General features: G+C 55.0%; 1 protein-coding gene across 23 annotated transcripts in view; it reads left to right on the top strand.

Annotated features, from left to right (window-relative positions):
* CACNA1A (calcium voltage-gated channel subunit alpha1 A) overlaps positions 1-17,694 on the top strand; it is a 286,232-nt gene that overhangs the window by 257,298 nt on the left and 11,240 nt on the right. For 15 of the 23 annotated variants that reach the window (XM_032312798.1, XM_032312787.1, XM_032312913.1 and 12 more), the window contains 7 exons: positions 1,572-1,688; positions 2,028-2,093; positions 2,271-2,386; positions 4,535-4,685; positions 7,623-7,750; positions 8,987-9,083; positions 12,624-12,729. In XM_032312798.1, the coding sequence (XP_032168689.1) occupies positions 1,572-1,688; positions 2,028-2,093; positions 2,271-2,386; positions 4,535-4,685; positions 7,623-7,750; positions 8,987-9,083; positions 12,624-12,729 (781 nt within the window). Of the gene's footprint in view, positions 1-1,571; positions 1,689-2,027; positions 2,094-2,270; positions 2,387-4,534; positions 4,686-7,622; positions 7,751-8,986; positions 9,084-9,998; positions 10,096-12,623; positions 12,730-17,694 lie in introns of all 23 variants that reach the window. The other 8 variants (XM_032312923.1, XM_032312820.1, XM_032312908.1 and 5 more) reach the window with 1 other exon arrangement.

The raw sequence follows: 17,694 nt of genomic DNA, 5'->3' as shown, positions 1-17,694 counted from the left end.
CTCCCCCTCCAGCCTGCGGGCAGAGTGACCAGCGGAGCTTTCCTGGTCTGCCCAAGGCGGAGGTCTCGCACCCCAGTGCCTCTGGCATCAAAGCCGGTGCCATAGACCAGGAAAGCGGGTGCCATTTCTAGAACGTGGGGGACCTCGTCAAACTAGAGGGCACATGGCCCACTTCATGGGGGCTGCCATATCTAAGCCCCAGACAACTTTTGCCAGCCTGGAGGCAGGTCCAGAGTTGCCAGAATCACCATATTTGGTGGAGACATCTGATTTTTAAACACTGGCAATTCTTCTTAATCAGAACAAAACCGCTCAGGCCCAACGAGAGAGCTTCGCCAGTCACATTTGGTCCATTTGTGACTTTGAGCCACGTGTCCCCCACCAGCGACGCTGAGGCCCCAGCAGACCAGCCACCCCTCCTCCCCGACCCGGGGGGGGCAGCCAGGGGCCCACCTCCCGCTGCTCTCCTGGCCCCCCTCCCAGCTGACCGCGCCCCCTTCCCTGGGGGTTTCTCCCGGCTTGGGTGGGAGGAGGTAGAGGCAGTGACTAGTCAGGGGGTTTTTGAGCAGAGGCAGGGCCCACGCAGGGAGGTCCTGGGGGCAGGGACGGCCCCACCTCCAGCACCGGCCCCTTGGTGGGCCTGGGCTGTTGGCGAGCTCACCCACCCACGGGCGCTGCGTACTTCCTGCTTCCCGCAGGCCTGGTCCCGTGCTACTCCACCCAGCCCCAGAAGCTGAGAAGCCATCCCTGAGAGGGGGGAAAAGGGCCCCAAATGCATCTTCTCCGACTCAGCGGGCAGCGAGGACTCGCCCTGCAGCCGACCAGCCCCAGCTCCCTCCCGTCCTCCCCATTCCCGCTCGCCAAGGGGGTAAGAAAAGATGCTCTTCCGCTTCTCCGATTGGCTCGAGCCGCTGCTCCTCTTGGCCGTGGGGTGAGGTCAGGGCGGGCAGGAGCGGGTGGGCAGCTCGGCAGGGCAGGGCAGGGCAGGGGGCCCGTTGAGTCCCATGACAGATGCATTTCTGGCCCGGAGCGTAACATGCCCTGGGAACCCGCACATGTCCACCAGGCCTGCGCGCTGGCTACCCCGACCCTGCCCTGGTGTTTGTGCATCGTACACGTGTGATGGATTCGGCAACTTGACCCGCTTGTGTCCTATCGTCTCAGTGCATTTGGTTGTTGGGAGAAACAAAAACCATCTCGATTTTTTTCCTGATTGGATGATTCGGATATATTTTCTTTCACTTGTTCTTTGGTTATTTTTCCCCACCCCACCCGGTTCCTTTCTCTTCCTTCCTTTTTCTTTCCTTTTCCCCATCGCGGGTGGGGCTGGCAGGGAGGGTTTATGCTTTTGAGTTGCCTTTTCCTCCCTTCCCTCCCCCCCCCCAACTTTGTTCCTTTTTCGACGTTTTTCCTCCGCACCATTGCATTAATAGTGCTTTCTCTCCCTCCTTATTTGGGGTCTGGCTTGCTTTTCCTGTTGGTTGGCTTCATGTAGGGGCCTCTGTGAGTGGTGACGGCTCTGAGCCCCCGGGGGTGGGTGGATGGTCACCCTTTTCTCTCCATCTCCCCAGAATAACTTCATCAATTTGAGCTTTCTCCGCCTCTTCCGAGCTGCCCGGCTCATCAAACTCCTCCGTCAGGGTTACACCATCCGGATTCTTCTCTGGACCTTTGTGCAGTCCTTCAAGGTGAGCCCCTGCCGCCAGTCTAGGGCTGAGAAGATTTTTACCCCCACCCCTGCTGTGGCTGAAAGTAGAAACGAGGTGGAAATGCCTCTGTGGTGCCCTTTGCTGAGAGTCTGTGATCTGTAGAGCTCTTCTCTCAACTGCGGGCCCCTGGTATAGCTTGAGAGTCCCCCTGATGCCTTCTTGCCACTATGACCTCAAAAAGGCCCACCGATCCCTGGCACCACTCTGGCACAGCTCGGGGCTGCCCGGCCCAGTGGGGCAGAACCCTGGGACGGGGAGGGAGATGGTTTGGGTAAGAGGCCCCCTGGCACTCTCTTTTATTGCCTTTTTCCCCACCAGGCCCTGCCGTATGTCTGTCTGCTGATTGCCATGCTTTTCTTTATCTATGCCATCATCGGGATGCAGGTGAGTGCCGATCCCCTAGCGTTCCTAGAGCCCTCCCTGGGAGGGCCACCATCCTTAGGCAGGGTTGGGTCAGGGGAACCCAGTTTGGAGAGACAGCCATGATGGTTGAGTGGAGTTTCCCTGAAGCCACTGGGGGCATGGGTGCCCCTGGTCATTCATTACCTTCCTATTCCCCAGGTGTTTGGCAACATCGGCATCGACGTGGAGGATGAGGACAGTGATGAGGATGAGTTCCAAATCACTGAGCACAATAACTTTCGGACCTTCTTCCAGGCCCTCATGCTTCTTTTCAGGTGAGCGGGCGCATGTGCTTTCCTGCTTCTCTTCTGGTGGCGGTGTGCCCTCTTCCTGTTGGGGGCGTGTCCTCTCCTTTCTCCTCCTGTAGGGGGCGTGTCCTTTCCTTCCTCCTCCTGTAGGAGGCGTGTCCTTTACCCCCCCTCTTCCTGTAGGGGGCGTGTCCTTTCCCTCCTCTTCCTGTAGGGGGCATGTCCTTTCCCTCCTCTTCCTATAGGGGGCGTGCTGTCTTCCTTCTGCTCCAATGAGGCTTGGCATGGGCTTGTGGGGGGCCCAGGGAACCTGGCTGAGCAGAAGCTAAAGGTCCTGGGATACAAGCATGGAAGGCGTTTTCAGGCATTACATCACTGAGTCCTCCTGACCGTCCCTGAGTCCTCCTGACCGTCCTGTGAGGTGGGGATTCTTGGCAACCCCATCTGACAGGTGAGGAAATTGAGGCTAATTGGACCCTGAGGCTTGATTTCTTAATCCTGGATGCGCATTAGAGTTCCCTCCTTCATTTATCCGTGGGTGGTTTATTGAACACCACTGTGTGCCAGGCATTGCTGAAGGTACCGTAAACAAAGCAGAAAGAGATATTCCGTGCCCTCCAGGTGCTTCTATTCCTGCACCGGAGAAAGGCCATCAGTAAGCTAGTGATGGAGAGTGCAGGAGGGGGTTGGATTCAAGGTTAAGAGGGAAATGGAGGCACAAAAGAACAAATAATGTGTGGGGGTGCCTGGGTGGTTCAGTGGGTTAAGCCTCTGCCTTTGGCTCAGGTCATGATCTCAGGGTCCTGGGATCGAGCCCTGCATGGGGCTCTCTACTCAGCGGGGAGCCTGCTTCCCCCTCTCTCTATCTGCCTCTCTGCCTGCTTGTGATCTGTCAAATAAACAAATGAAGTCTTTAAAAAGAAAACCCACAAAAAAAAAAAAGAACAAATAATGTGTGATTTCACTTACATGAAGTGCCCAGAACAGGCAAATTTCATAGAGGTAAAGAGGAGGACTAGAGATTGCCAGGGACTGCATGAGTGGGACGCATGAAAGATTCTACAGGTGAACAGTGGTGACAAGTAGGTGCACGGTATTGTGAATGTACTGAAGGCCACTGGACTCTAGCCTTAAGAATAGTTAAAATCAATTTTTTTAAGATTTTTATTTATTTATTAGAAAGAGAGCGAGAAAGCACAAGCAGGTGAAGGGGCAGGCAGAGGGAAAGGGAGACGCAGGCTCTCCACTGAGCAGAGAGCCCAATGCTGGGCTAGATCCCAGGATTCTGGAATCGTGACCCAAGCCGAAGGCAGATGCTCAACTGACTGAGCCACCCAGGCACCCCTAAAATGATAAATCTTAGGTACACTTGGGAATGAGAAAAAAAATTTTTTCCTTAATTTAGCAACAACATCTAAAGGAATGGAGGGCTGGTAGGTCATGCCTCCCTGGAGGCAGATGACGCGTAAGAGAAATAGGTGAGGGAGAGAATCTTGTGGCTATCTGAGGAAGGGCAGGTCAGGAAGAAGTTATAATGAGTGCAAAGGCCCTGAGGCAGGAGCATGGCTGGCATGTTTGGGGACAGTGAGATCCCAGTGTGCCTGGAGCAGAGAGACCTAGGGAGAAGGTAATAAGAAGTGATCATAGCCTGGAGGAAGAGGAGCCTTTAAAACATACCGAGCTATGGGGCGCCCGGGTGGCTCAGTGGGTTAAGCCTCTGCCTTCCTCTCAGGTCACGATCCCAGGATCCTGGGATCAGGCCCCACATCGGGCTCTCTGCTCAGCGGGGAGCCTGCTTCCTCCTCTCTCTCTGCCTGCCTCTCTGCCTACTTGTAATCTCTGTCAAATAAATAAATAAAATCTTTAAAAAAAAAAAAATACCTAGCTATGTCCCCAGGCCCCACCCCAGACCAGTTGAAAGCAAGTCTGCGAGAGTGGGGCTTTTGCATCAGCATTGTTTAAAGTCCCCCGGAATGAACTTTAAAGCACACCTAAACAATGAGAATCATCTCTCTGAGCTCCCAGAGCAAAAAGGTGGCATATCTAGAACTTGAACTCATGCCAGTCCAACTCCGGACCCCCATGCAAATATCCCCAAAGGATATCCATGTCCAGGCCTGGTGCCAAGGTCCAGGTGCCCAGGTCCCTGATGGTTCCCCCTCTCCTTTCCCCCAGGAGTGCCACTGGGGAGGCTTGGCACAACATCATGCTTTCCTGCCTCAGTGGGAAGCCGTGCGATAAGAACTCGGGCATCCTGACTCCCGAGTGTGGCAATGAATTTGCTTATTTTTACTTCGTTTCCTTCATCTTCCTATGCTCGTTTCTGGTGAGTCTGTGTGCATGTGGGGGGATGGGGCAAGCAGCATGGGGTCGGGGGGGCCTCCCTGACCTGGCTCCCACTGCGGGGCATAGGTTTCTCTAGAATACGGCTGTGTCACAGATTTGTTCCCTCCAGAGCGTCTCTGCGCCGGCTGGGGATTCAGTTAACCGGGGATTCTCAGCAGCGACACTGCTGATATTTGGGCCTGGCTCGGTCTCTGCAGAGCGTTAGGGGGGCTGTTCTGTGCATTGCAGTGTGGTTAGCAGCTTTCCTGGCCTCCAGCCTCAGGTGTGATAAGCAAATATGCCTTCTGACATTGACAGTGACCCCCTGGAGACTGGGGGAAGGACAGAATCTCCCCTATCCGAGAGTCACTGGGTTTTACTGAGGAAAAAACTAGCGGAGCTGAGAGCTGGTCCCCAGGACCAGTCGGTCCCCACGGCCAGTCTAGTTCCATGGGATACTAATTATGTCCCTCCTCTTCCTGGAGCCACAGAGCCAAGTTAAGAGAACAGAAACTCTCCAGATATCTTAGAGGAGACTTAATACACGGATTGGCTACATGGGGTTGAAAGAGAACTAGAGAACCCTGGAGTCATCAGGGATTCCTGGCTTCGGGAATTAAAAGGAAAAGAGGGCGGACTGACTCACCCCCAGCCCGCCCCTGGCACCCTGGCTGTCCATGGCCCCAGGACACTTGTACACAGTTCCTGTGGCTGCTGTGACAAAGGACCACAGACTTGGTGGCTTAAAATGACAGAAATTGACCCTCCCACGGTTCTGGAGGCTAAAACCGATCAAGGAGTTGGCAGGGCCATGCTCCCTCCAAAGCCTCTAAGGGAGAATCCTTCAAGGCCTCTTCCAGCTTCTCTGGATCCCGGTGTTCCCTGGTTTGGGTCTGTCCCTCCGGCATCTTACCTCCATCCTCTCCCCTGTGCGTCTGTGTCCAGATTCCTCTTTTAGAGGAATAGCAGTCAGATTGGGTTTAGGGCCCCCCCCCAATCCAGTACGACATCATCCTAACTTGATATCACGAAGACCCTTTTTCCAAATAAGGTCAGGTTCACAGGTACCGGGGTTAGGATCTGAACATGTCTTCTGAGGGGGACACAATTCAACCCACAAGACAGATCCACACTGGAGACAGAAGGGGTCCCTTCGCCCATCCTCCCTGGTCTGGTTTCCTGACCGTGGATCCCCCCAGCAGGATATAGGAAGCCAGCTGCCAAGAGAGCGTGAGATGAGCGCAGACCCTGACCAGACGCCAGCATCTGTCGGCGAAAGTCCAACACCCTCACCCCCTTCAGACCTGTGGCCTCACACTGAGAGACTTGTAGCCTCTGTCTCTCAGCCCCCGAGTCCAGCACCCGCAGCCGCTGACCCACAAGCTCCATTCATTGCCCCATTCCAAGTTCCCAGGCGAGAGAATCTGAGTGGACCAGCCCACCCCTTGGTCAAATAGCCACCCTGTCCAAGCAGCTATAGATACATGTGAGGACAAGATCCTATAATAGAGCCCATCTGAGAAGGGCAGGCACCCTAGAAGACATCTCTGCTTGACCATCAGCCCCCCGAGGTCAGAGATTTCTGTCTTGTTCACTGCCACATCCCCAGCACCTAGGACAGTGCCTGGCACACAGCGGGAGCTCGTCAATATCATGAAGATGAATTAAAAATTGAGTCACTGAAGTTAGGGACGCCTAGGATTACGGGTTATTTGTTAAGCACCTACTAGGCTTGCATCTATACCTTTGTTGAATACCTACTACATGCCAGACCTGATGCTAGGCACTGAGGTACAGAGACAGAACACAGGTGTCTCAGGCTTCGGGGGTAACCAGCAGACAAGTCAGCAGGTAATGGCTACGTGGCCTGATACATGCTGTGATGAGATGATTCAGACCAAGGGAAGGAAGATTTCAAAGAGTGGCCTGCAGGGACCACGAGCAAGAACTAGAACACGTTAGAGGTAGCAGAAACTTCCCTAATGTAAGCAGCACATACAGTTCACTGACTTGTGTACCCGAAAAGTCCACGTGAGGCGGGATCCTGACAGCAGACCCCATCCTCCTCCCTCTTCCCGCACTGGCTTCGCTCTCAGACTTTCTCCTTGTTGAGTCCAAACGACGGCCAGGGTGTCAGCACAAATCCCAGGGAAGGGTCGCATTGACCACTTTGGGTCATGTGTCCCTCCCTAAGCAATCACAGCTCTTCCTGGGTTGTCTGACCAGTGCCTGGGGAGCCAGAAATTGGGGGTTGGCCACACCCAGGTCCAGCCTCTTAGAGATAAAAGAGGGGGGTTCCCCAGATGCTGCTCCCCACAGGGAGACAAATCCTGATGTTTACTAAAGATGCAACATTTGCAAAGGATTGGAGGCAAAATGATGTAATCTCCCGCTGTGCTAAGGGCCAGAAGGACATGTGAAAACGTGCTACTGGGTGCAGATGAGGGCAAGAAAATTCATTCATTCATTCACTCATGCATCTGTCCATCTGTCCATCCAGGAAATAATTGCTGAATGCTTACTTTGTGCTGGGGCTGGGAATACAATCCACATGGAGCACTGACTTTGGCCTTGTTGGGGGGGGCTGGTGTGGGAAGATGTGGGGTCATGGTGGTCCCTTGGGGTTGGCCCCCATTTCACACAGCGTCTTCCCCCTCTCTCTCCGGCTCTGTCTCTGTCCATCACTACTGGTCTCTGTCTCTTTGTATTTCTCTGTCTCTGTCTTTGTCTCTCTGTCCCATCTCCATTTCTGCATTCATTTCTGGGGTTCCTTGTGTGAGGGTGTGTCTCTCCTCCCCATCCCCCCATCTTTTTCTTTCTCTGTCTCCCTTTTGTCATCTCGCCCCTCTCCCTCCCTCTCTCTCCGGGCCTCTGTGTACGTGTGTTTGGGTGTGTCTCGCTCTCCCCCACTCCCTCCCGGCCCCCGGGGTCCCCACAGATGCTGAACCTCTTTGTCGCCGTCATCATGGACAACTTTGAGTACCTCACTCGAGATTCCTCCATCCTGGGTCCCCACCACCTGGATGAGTACGTGCGTGTCTGGGCCGAGTACGACCCCGCAGCGTGGTAAGGAGTCGCCCGCCCCTTCCAGCCACATCGCCCACCTCTCCCTGGCTGCTAGAGCCCACGAGGCTAGGTCAGGTCCCGGACTTTGGGTCTTTGGGTCGCTGGGGAGCTAGCGGGGATCTCCGAGGGGTCAACCTGGAGGAAAGAGACAAGGATCAGCGCCCTCACGTGCCACAGGTGAAATGGTTGGGGACCGCCTGCCCGAGGCCCAGGCTTTCTGGGAGAAGAGGGAAGGAATCAAACATTGAGGTTTCAGCCTCCTGTGATTCTCCCCGCAACTGAGAGGCCTCAGGATGGTGAGGACAAGCTAGCCAGGCCAGCCAGACAGAGGACGGGGGAGAAACCAGAGGCCTCTCAGCCTCTGCTGTCCTGGGAGTGATGGGAACACAGGGTCGGTCTAGCTCCCTTGGCAGGTGGCATTGGTTGTGAGATCAGACTGGTGTCGGACAGCTATGACAGGAGGCCAGAGCCAAAGATACAAAGCCTCAGGGGTTCTCGCATTTTCGCGGCCACAAAGGGAGCGAGCTCTCCTACCCTTGGGCACCAGAGTGCTCCTGGTGGTGGTTCCAAAGGGTCGTTCTCTACCCTGTGCACCTGGGGACCAGCATGGAGCTGCTCAGAGAAGCTACCCCGAACCTCAGCGCCCACCAACCACTAATGGAAGAGTCTAGTTCGAGCCGGGCTGGGGGCCTGAGAAAGCATTAATGGGGGCCCTTGGCACCCCGAGTGCTGGAGGGGAGGTCTCCAGGAGGAGGAAGGTGGGGAGGACTCCATCCTTGCCATTCCCACAGCCCCAGACAGGTCCTCCGTGAGACCAAGAGGCTGGGGTGAGCCACGGGTCTGGGGCCTTGACTTCTGGCTGGTTCCTAACTCTTCCTCTTTTGATTTTAGGTCACAGCAGTTGGATGCTGTCCCCCTATTCCTCGAGCTCCCCCTCCCTGCAGTGTAGCCTGTGCAGATTGGGAAGAAGGGAGTTACAGAGAGAGCCCTGGGGGGGGGGCCCTCCTACCCCCACCCCAGCCCACCCTGGCCCAGAGCTTTCGCACACCCCAACCGAGACCCTCTTCCCCCGGACTGTCTGGGAACAGTTCAGGGACCGTCCCTCATCCCTGAGTCTCCCCAACCCCTTCAAAGCCGGGGGTCCCCAGCCTCTGGCATCACGACCTTGCTGCGTGCACAGGGAGCTAGCGTGAGCCCAGACCCCTGCCTCCACTAACCCCTGTCTTCTCCTTTCAGTGGTCGGATTCATTATAAGGATATGTACAGTTTATTGCGCGTGATATCTCCCCCTCTCGGCTTAGGCAAGAAATGTCCTCATAGGGTTGCTTGCAAGGTTTGAATTCCACTAAAACCTGCTAGCATCCATGGAATGAGTGTGGCTTGGGGTTCCTCAATATATATATTTCATATATATATATATATATATCTAAAAAACAGAGCCATCTCTCTTTCTTGCATTAAACTAGAGAATTCTTAGCCAACAGAATGCAGTCACGTAGACTCGATGAAGCATGGGACATAATCTCTCTGTTCCCTTCAGCCATTTCTGCTTGCTCTTAGCTGAAGCTGCCCATCCCAGGGTCTCAACGGCACCCCAAATCAGACACATCGGGGGGTCGGAGCTGTGCACTGACCCCCCCATCACCTCCACTCTCTCCCCCTCCACCCTTTGCCTCCCAAAGCCCCCAGCCCTCCCCCCGCCGCCCTGGCCCCCCCCTTCCCCTTCTAGGCCCCCTCAGAGACCAGCCTCAGCCAAACCAGAGAACTTGACCCAATTTTTAAAATAACACTGAGCCAGAGCCTTGTGCCAGTCCCTCCAAAATGAGACCCCGCCTTTCCTCCAAACCCCACCAGAACCCTAGCTCAGAGTCAAAACTGAATCTGACTTTTCTCTTTTCTCTCTCTCTCTCCCTGCTCATGAGCAGTGAAATGATCTTTTTTTAATGACCTTTTCTTCCATTTTTTTTCCTCCTGTTTTCCATTTATTTGAAACACCTATTTTATTGTTCTCTGCATCTTCCTCTCTCTATTTTTTCGGCTCGTGTGGTTTTTTTTTTTTTTGGTTTGGTTGGATTTTTGTTTTGGTTTCTTTTTGTTTTCCTTTTTTTGGTGTTTTGTTTTTTATCTTTGTTGTTTTTTTGTTTTATTTTTTTAATTTTTTTTTTTTCGTTTTGTTTCTCCCTCTCCCTTCACCCACCCCTTTCTTTGGTTCTCCGTTCCTACCCCGTTTTGTTTTCGGTGCTGCCAGGGGCCGCATGCCTTACCCGGACATGTATCAGATGCTGAGACACATGTCTCCGCCCCTGGGTCTGGGGAAGAAGTGTCCGGCCAGAGTGGCTTACAAGGTAGTCTACCCTTGCCGACCACCGGCGTCGGGCACTGGGGATTTTTCAGCGCTGACCAGGAACAACCAGCCGAGTCTCTTTTTCTGGAGTTACTCTTCTTCTTTTTTTTTTCTCTCTTTTTCTTTTTCTTTTTTTCCCTTTCCTCCTCGAGTAAATGGATCATGACCGTCCCTTGACTCTAAGCAGCACACTGTGTCCGTCTTTTCTGATGAGTGTGTCTTGGTGTTTTGAGACTCCATTATGGCCGACACGCCGGGGGGAGGGGGAGGGGCGCCCCCAGTCCCCTCGCACCTGGTCCCCTGGGAACCAAATTGGACACAAACATGTTTCAGAGGGAATGCCGCCTCGCCTCCTTTCTGCTCACCCAGAGCAGCCTCCACACCCAGTCCCAGGCCGGGGCAGGTACCTCACAACTTGGGGGGGTGGGCTTTGGCCCCAAAAAGGCGAGGCCCTGCCCCCCCATCTTTCATATCTTGAGCCCCCAGGTCCAGCAGCACCCCTCCATGCACCTGAAGCTGATCTCTGACCTAGGGCCTTGGGGGACTCGAGACCTCCCAAGGGGTACCCGGAGCCTCTCCTCCCTCTACCTCTCCCTCCCCCCCAAAATTGCTTCCCAAGCCCCAACCCCTATGCCACCCATTCTCTGCCAGACACCCCCAACATGCCTCTCCATTGTTCCAGAGTGGTCAGGCAGGCCGCAGCTGGACCCCTGGACCGTGGCACCCTGATGCAGGCCATGCACGCTGCCTTGGCGGGGGCCTGGGGCGGGCAAGCACCATGGCCGACCGGGGGACGGTGCATGCTGGCTGAAGGAGCAGGGGTCCTGCCGCCAGGCGGCTGGGCTGGGCCACCCCTCCAGACCCCTGTCCCGGAATCTCCCTTGGCACCCAAGGACAGATGCTCTGTTCCCTCCAGCTCATCCACGAGAAGTTCAGGGATGACCTTTAAAAATTGCCGCCTGCTCTCCCAGAAAGTCGCCCCATCATCCCAGCCACCTTGCCGCCCTCGTCCCCTGTGTCTGTGAGAGTCCTCCCTCCCCTTCTGCTCATGCCGTTCCTTCCCGCCTCAAGCCTCCTTCTCCCTGCAACCTCGTCCCTCCTCCTCCCCAGTCAAGACTGGGAAGAGGCTGTCCCACCAGCCTCTCTGACAAGCCTCTCTCAGCACCTATCCTTCCTCTAGCTTTCCTTTCGTACCTTCTCTTGGTCTCTGCTTGGCTGCCCGTGTGCTTGTGCGTGTGTGTATGTGCGTGTGTGTGTGTGTGTGAGAGAGAGAGAGAGAGAGAGAGAGAGCGTGAACCCCCTTCCCTTCCTGGTCTGTGTGCAGGGCCACCAGGGGTCCATAGGCACCTTTGTGCAAATTTGAAAAGGACACCCTTTCCACAGAACATTTTGTCTGCTGGAAAATTGTTGTAATCCACCCATCTGGCAAAAACAAGATACTTCTTTGCTATCTGCTGAAAAGTTGTCATTTAAATATACAAATCTATGATTTCTAAAACGGTTAGCCCTTTGTGCAGTGCATAACCTGCACAGCTGTGCACAGCAGCCCAGTCTGTGTGTGTTTCTCTGTCTACCACCTCCCTCCCCACCCTGCCCTAATCCCTCTCTTGTGTTCTGTTCTGGGTTTGCCATCCCTCTCCCCATCTCCAGCTCTGTGTTTTCCTGCTGACGTATGTCTGAATCCCCTAGTGAGCGCCTAACTCACCCTCAACCCCATCTCCATGCCACCTCCGCCTGGGCTGGTGCCCACCAGTCCAGCAAACCTTCCTACAGTACCAAGCACGGGGGACAGAGCCCCTGCTTGGGACACGGGGAGTCTTTTCTTCCCTGGGCCACGGGAATGCCCTCTCACCCTTCCCCTGCCATCGCACAGAGCCAAGATCTGGACATGCCCCTGAGAAACACTTCCCACGGAGCTATGAATGAGTCTCGAGATTCCGTCTGCATGCGCACCCCTGTCTGCCGTTCTGTGTGTCATGGCCTCGCTGCATGTCCGTGAGCGGCTGCCCCGTCAGTGGGGGGCCGCCTGCCTGCTGCTTCTCAGAGGAATGATGTGGTCTGTGCCCATCTGGTCTGGTCTGGGCCGAGCCGGGGGAGGAGGCGGGAGCCGGTGGCCCCCCCGGCGGCTGTGGCCCGGGGACCACTGTGCCTGGCTGCTGCATGATCTGCCGCGATCTGCCTTGCGCTCTTCTTCTCTGGGGTCAGAATGGCGTGGAGCCGTCCAGAAGAACTCTGGGGCAGGGCAAGGAAGGGTCTGGCCAACCTGGGAAATGCCAGCTCTGGGATCCAGCATGCGGGAGAGGGAAGGGCGGGGGCTGGTGGCCTAGGAGAGCCCCAGAGCTCTCCCTGTGGGCCACGAAGGGAAACCGGAAAACAGCGCAGGGGATGGATAACCTGAGGGTGGGGAGCATCCTCAGCCACCGCCTTCAGAGTTCTTCCTAGGGCTCCCGGGGTAGTGTGGGTCTGGCTCACGGGGGGGACTGGGAGGGGTGCCTGGCAATGACTGCCCCCGCCTTTGGTTTTCTGTAGAGGCTCCTTCGCATGGATCTGCCCGTGGCGGACGACAACACCGTCCACTTCAATTCTACCCTCATGGCTCTGATCCGCACAGCCCTGGACATCAAGATCGCCAAGGGTAAGGGCAGGAGCGGGAGCAGAGAGGTAGGACAGGATGGAATTGGGGCCTGGGAGGGGAGAGCTGTGGGCAGCCAGGGATCCCACTCGCCACGTGAAACCAGATGCGCCACTGCCTCATCATGAGCGTCATCCCACTCCCCACTCACTCGGCAGACATCCGGCCGCGCTGCCTGAGCGGCCGGCGCTGTGCTCAGCGCTTCCGCTTCCTGTGGGAGGGGCTTCCCCCAGGAGGGTCTGAAGGAGTCACATGGACCCCTGGGGCGAAAGTGCCCAGGCCAGCAGGTACAAAGGTCCTGGGGTAGGACGCCATCCATCCACCAATGTGTTGAACCGACTTGCCCTTTGAGCAAGGGGGTGCCTGACCAGACTCACATTTGAAAAGGTTCCCTCTAGCCACAGGGCAGAATTGTCTGGAAGGAGGTCACAGTGGAGGCCACTACCCCATGAACACAGGGGGACTGCCTAGACTCAGGGGATGTGGAGTGTTCAGGTTCTGGATATTTCTTGGGAGCTGACCCGGCCAATGACCAATGGAGGGGATGAAGGAAAGAGAGGAGGAGTCCAGGCCACCGCCAGGGGCTGAGCCCTAACCACAAAAAGGACAGAGCCATGTCTCAGTTGCCTGAGACAAGGGAAATGTAGGAGGGGTAGGTTCCGGGCTAAGGAAGGGCAGGAAGTCAGTGTCAGCCTAGAGACACATAGAAGGCAGGGGGGTCTCCAGCTTAAATGTCCTATGTGGGACACAACCCAGGAACATTCTGAAGGAGGCAAAAGAATGAGTTTTCCTGGCTGGGCTGAAGGTGAAAAGTCGGGAGACATCAGATGCTGATAGGAGACTGGACAAGCTCTCCCGGGAGATGAGTGTGAGCTGAGGGATGCCCCCAAAGACAGCCTGAGGCCACTGCAGGGTTAGAGGCAACAGAGAAGGGGTGACCAGGGAGGTGAGTGAGGGCCAGGGCAATGTGGGTTTTTGGAGGGTGTCTCCAGCCTATCAGGCACTGTCCAGTAACCAAGGAAGACAAAGCCCAAGAGTGACTGTGGATTTTGTGACAGGCAGCTCTGGGGGAGTGGTGAGGGCCCCTCCTCCCCTCCACCTGGAATGGGCTTTGGAGGCCTGACAGTAGACCCGATGTGACTTGGCAGCTGGTGGGACAGGAGGACAGAGAAAGAGGTGCACACAGGTCATCAGGGGGCACAGGGGCTGACAGAAGGCTGAGTTCCTCGTCCAGCCCTGGGCTGGAAATCAGGGCACTAAAGAGAGAGGTTAGGGGTCCACCAGCTGAAGCCACCAGGAGGTGAAGAGGAAGGAAGACAGAACTTCAGGGACCCAGGTTCCTTCCAGGGTCCCGAGGGAAAGAGGATGGGGAGGAGCCAAGGCCAGAAGTTGCTGGGGAGGTGGAAGGTTTCCAGGAGGGATGTTAGCAGCTTCTACTAGGACACTGCCCGGCAGAGGGGAGTAAGTTGAGGACAGACATAGTTAGCCAGGAAACATGCAGGTGAAAGTTCCGAGAGCAAAAAGAGCCTCCCAGTATAGCAAGAGAGAATCAGAAAAAGCAGAGATAAGGCTCAGGAGAGGACAGAAGTTGGGGGGTGGGGGTCAGGCCCTTGTCTGGCACAGCCTGCAAATTCTTTCTCCTGCAATAAGTCAGAGGTGAGTGGCTCAGGCCTGCCAGGCAGCTCAGTGCTCAGCAGAAGTCCAGCCCAGGTTCTGGCTATTTGTGGCTCTATGCTCCCAAGACTGTTTCTTTTTGTTTGTTTGTTTTAAGATTTTATTTATTTATTTGACAGAGAGATATCACAAGTAGGCAGAGTGGCAGGCGGGGTGGAGGCGGTGGGAAGCATCCTCCCTGCTGAGCAGAGAGTCCGATGTGGAGCTCGATCTCTGGACCCTGAGACCATGACCTGAGCCAAAGGCAGAGGCTTAACCCACTGAGCCACCCAGGCGCCCCAAAGACTGTTTCCTTATCATTGTGGTTGAAGCTGGTCCAGGTCCCAGCCTGGGGAGGTGAGGAATCCGAAAGGCAGGCAGCAGACTTCTAATCAGGTGGAAGAGTTATGTTCCGTGGGCTCATCTTCCCCACCTGCCCTGCCCTGTCCTTGCTGTAAACCTGGGCAGATCACACCCTCTCCGAGCCTCAGTCCACATATTAGCTAATTAGGCCACATAAAAAACAACCACAAGCATAACAGCTTAAAACACCCACTTAATAGCTCTCAGTCGTGTTGGTCAGAAGTCTAGACAGGCTCAGCTGGGCTTTCCAGGATCCCACAAGGCCGAAATCAAGCTGTTGGCCTGGCTGGACTCTTCTCTGGAAGCCCTGGGGGAAAATGTACTTTCAGACTCATTCAGGTGTATTCAGTGGCCTGTGACCATCGGCCTGAGGGTCTGCTTCATTGCTGGCGTTTGGCCAGAGGTTGCACTTAGCTCCCAGGGAGGCATCTCATCTTTTGTGTACTCCAAATCTGTCTGACCTCTCCTGCCACCAGGTGGAGAGAAAACTCAGCTTTGCAAGGGCTTACCTGATTAGGTCAGGACCACCCAGATAAGTCATGTATCTTACAGCTGGCTGACTTGGGACTTTAATTACACTTGCAGAAGCCTTTCCTGGCAGTCCCTAGACTAGCATTTGATCGAATAACTAGCGTCTTGGGGCAGGAGGTAGGGGCAGCTTCAGAATTCTGCCTGCCATGTTACACTCACCTTTAAAATGGGTCTAACTGTGCCCCCACTCTTGGTCTGCAATGCCTTTGTGATCCAGCTGCTGTTTCTCTCTGGGGACCTGTTCAGTAGTACCAAGAGAACTCCAGACTCAGATTCAGTGATTACCTAGAAATTCTCAGAACCAAGAGGCACTATTGGACTCACAGTTATGGTTTATTACAACAGAAGGATACTGGTTAAAATCTGCAAAACAGAGGCACAGAGGTCAGGGTCCACGGGAGACCAGGTGCAGACTTCCAGGTGAGTCATGTGGGCAGCACTGATGTCCCGGCAACAGGATGTGACAACCCAGATGAAGTGTGGCCAACTGTGAAAACCCACTCAAGCCCTGGTGACCAGAGTATACGCTGGAGGTTGGACGTGTAGGCCTGGCTGACTTAGTTACTCAGACTCCAGCCCCTACAGAGGTCACACTAATGGTGGGTCACATGGCCCAAGACCCCCACCACATATCCCATTGTTGGGGTAAACTATCTCACGTGCCCAAAAGACACTTTCATCATGCAGGACACTCTAAGGACATAGAGGTGACCTCCCAGGAGCTGGTCAGAGAGCAGTCCTTTCTTTCAGAATGCCAAGTTGTCCTTTATCATGAGGATAGCGTCTGTGGGACTCCAGTCAGGCCAGTCTCTATGACACCCACCAGATGCCCTACATGAGGATTTCAAAAGCTCCCAGGGATGTGCCTGACTTTGTTGCTGTTGTCACTCATACTCCAGATGCTACTCAGTCCCCAGAGGGTCACTCCCCTGACATCTCTGTGCCAGGGACCTCTCCCTATCCTGACTTTGGTGAGGGCACCAGGCCCTCCCAGAGCTCCACGGAGAATAACTGATCCAGTTTCCGGGGTTAAGGAAGGTTCGCTGAGTGCTTGGGGACAACAGTTAGAACAGTGATGACAATCACAGCCTTTTTAGTTGACTTGTGTCTTAGGAGGGCTGAAAGTATAACACTTATTTTTTTTCAACAACTCCATTTACTTCTAAACACACTGAACTCCTTTCCAGCAGGCAGGGGGCAGCATATGGGAGAATGGACTAACCTCAGTCATACAGATCCTCCAAAAATTGGGAGGTCATTCTTAGCCGGATACTTGGAAGAGAGAGGGCAGGTCCCTCCGCTCACCTATTTGTCCCCTCTCTGTCCGTCCCTCTCCCTCCTCCGTCTGCCCGTCCCTCCTCCCCACCCCTCTGTTCTCTGCACCCAGGAGAATCTCATCTTTGAGGAAAGTCCTTCTCTCATGTTTCTCTTTTTCCTGGACGTCGTGTCTGAACCCCTGAATTCTCCCTCCAAGGGACTCAGTCTGTGTCCTTTCATTGCCCCCTTGTCCTCCTGCTCCCCCTGGCTGTGCACTGAGGGCAGAGCCAACCACCAACCCAAACAGAAACCCAGTTAGCAGATCCAAACCCCCAGCCACACACTAGTACTCCAACTTCTGCAGAGAGCACACGAGAGCTGTAGAAACGTGGAGCCACCGTGCACTACCAGCCCAGACAGGTGTGGGGGGGGGGGTGCACGGAGAAAAGATAAACCAGAGCCAACTATTACCAGACATCTCTGCACCTGTCTGGCATCCCCCGTGCCCACATGGTCCTCAGTCCTGACATGCAGGGGACCTCAGCTTCCCAAAACAGGAATTGTCTTAGAAAGGGCCACAGCCCAGGCTATCCCCACCCAGGGCCAGCCTGGACACTCATTCAGGATTCCACAGGGCTGACTAGCCAAAAGACCACTATCCTGCCCTTTAATCTCCCCCAAAGATCAGACTCTCTCTGCATGTGGGATCTGCCAGAACGTGGAAGGTTCTGGGATGGGCCTCATGGGAGCTAAGTGGCTTTGACCCAGGTGCACCAGAGAGGGTGACCTCCTGGCATGTTATTATCCACCCAGAACTGCTGGCCACGTTGGCCGTGGCTCACTGAACAAGAGCATTCATTGAGTGCCTGCTGTGTGCCCAGCCCTGTTGTTGGTATGTGGGACACAGACCTGAAAGACGAATGAATCTCCAGCCCTCATGGGGCTGCAGGCAAAAAGGCGACAAACAATAAGCATGATAAATTCGTGGAGTATGTAATGTGTTGGAAGGTGAGGCATGCAGGGGGAAAGATAGAGCTGGCGAGGGGTAGGGGCTGGGGATTCGGGTGGGGGGAGGGGTAAACCCTAGGTCAGCCAGGGGCTGATCCTGCCCCCAAGGGTTGTTGGCACTCTGGAGACATTTCTGGTTGTCACATCTGGGAGGGA

This window comes from Mustela erminea, chromosome 1 (assembly GCF_009829155.1).
Source record: "Mustela erminea isolate mMusErm1 chromosome 1, mMusErm1.Pri, whole genome shotgun sequence".
NCBI classification, from domain to species: domain Eukaryota; kingdom Metazoa; phylum Chordata; class Mammalia; order Carnivora; family Mustelidae; genus Mustela; species Mustela erminea.
This window is presented reverse-complemented; position numbering and strand designations above follow the sequence as displayed.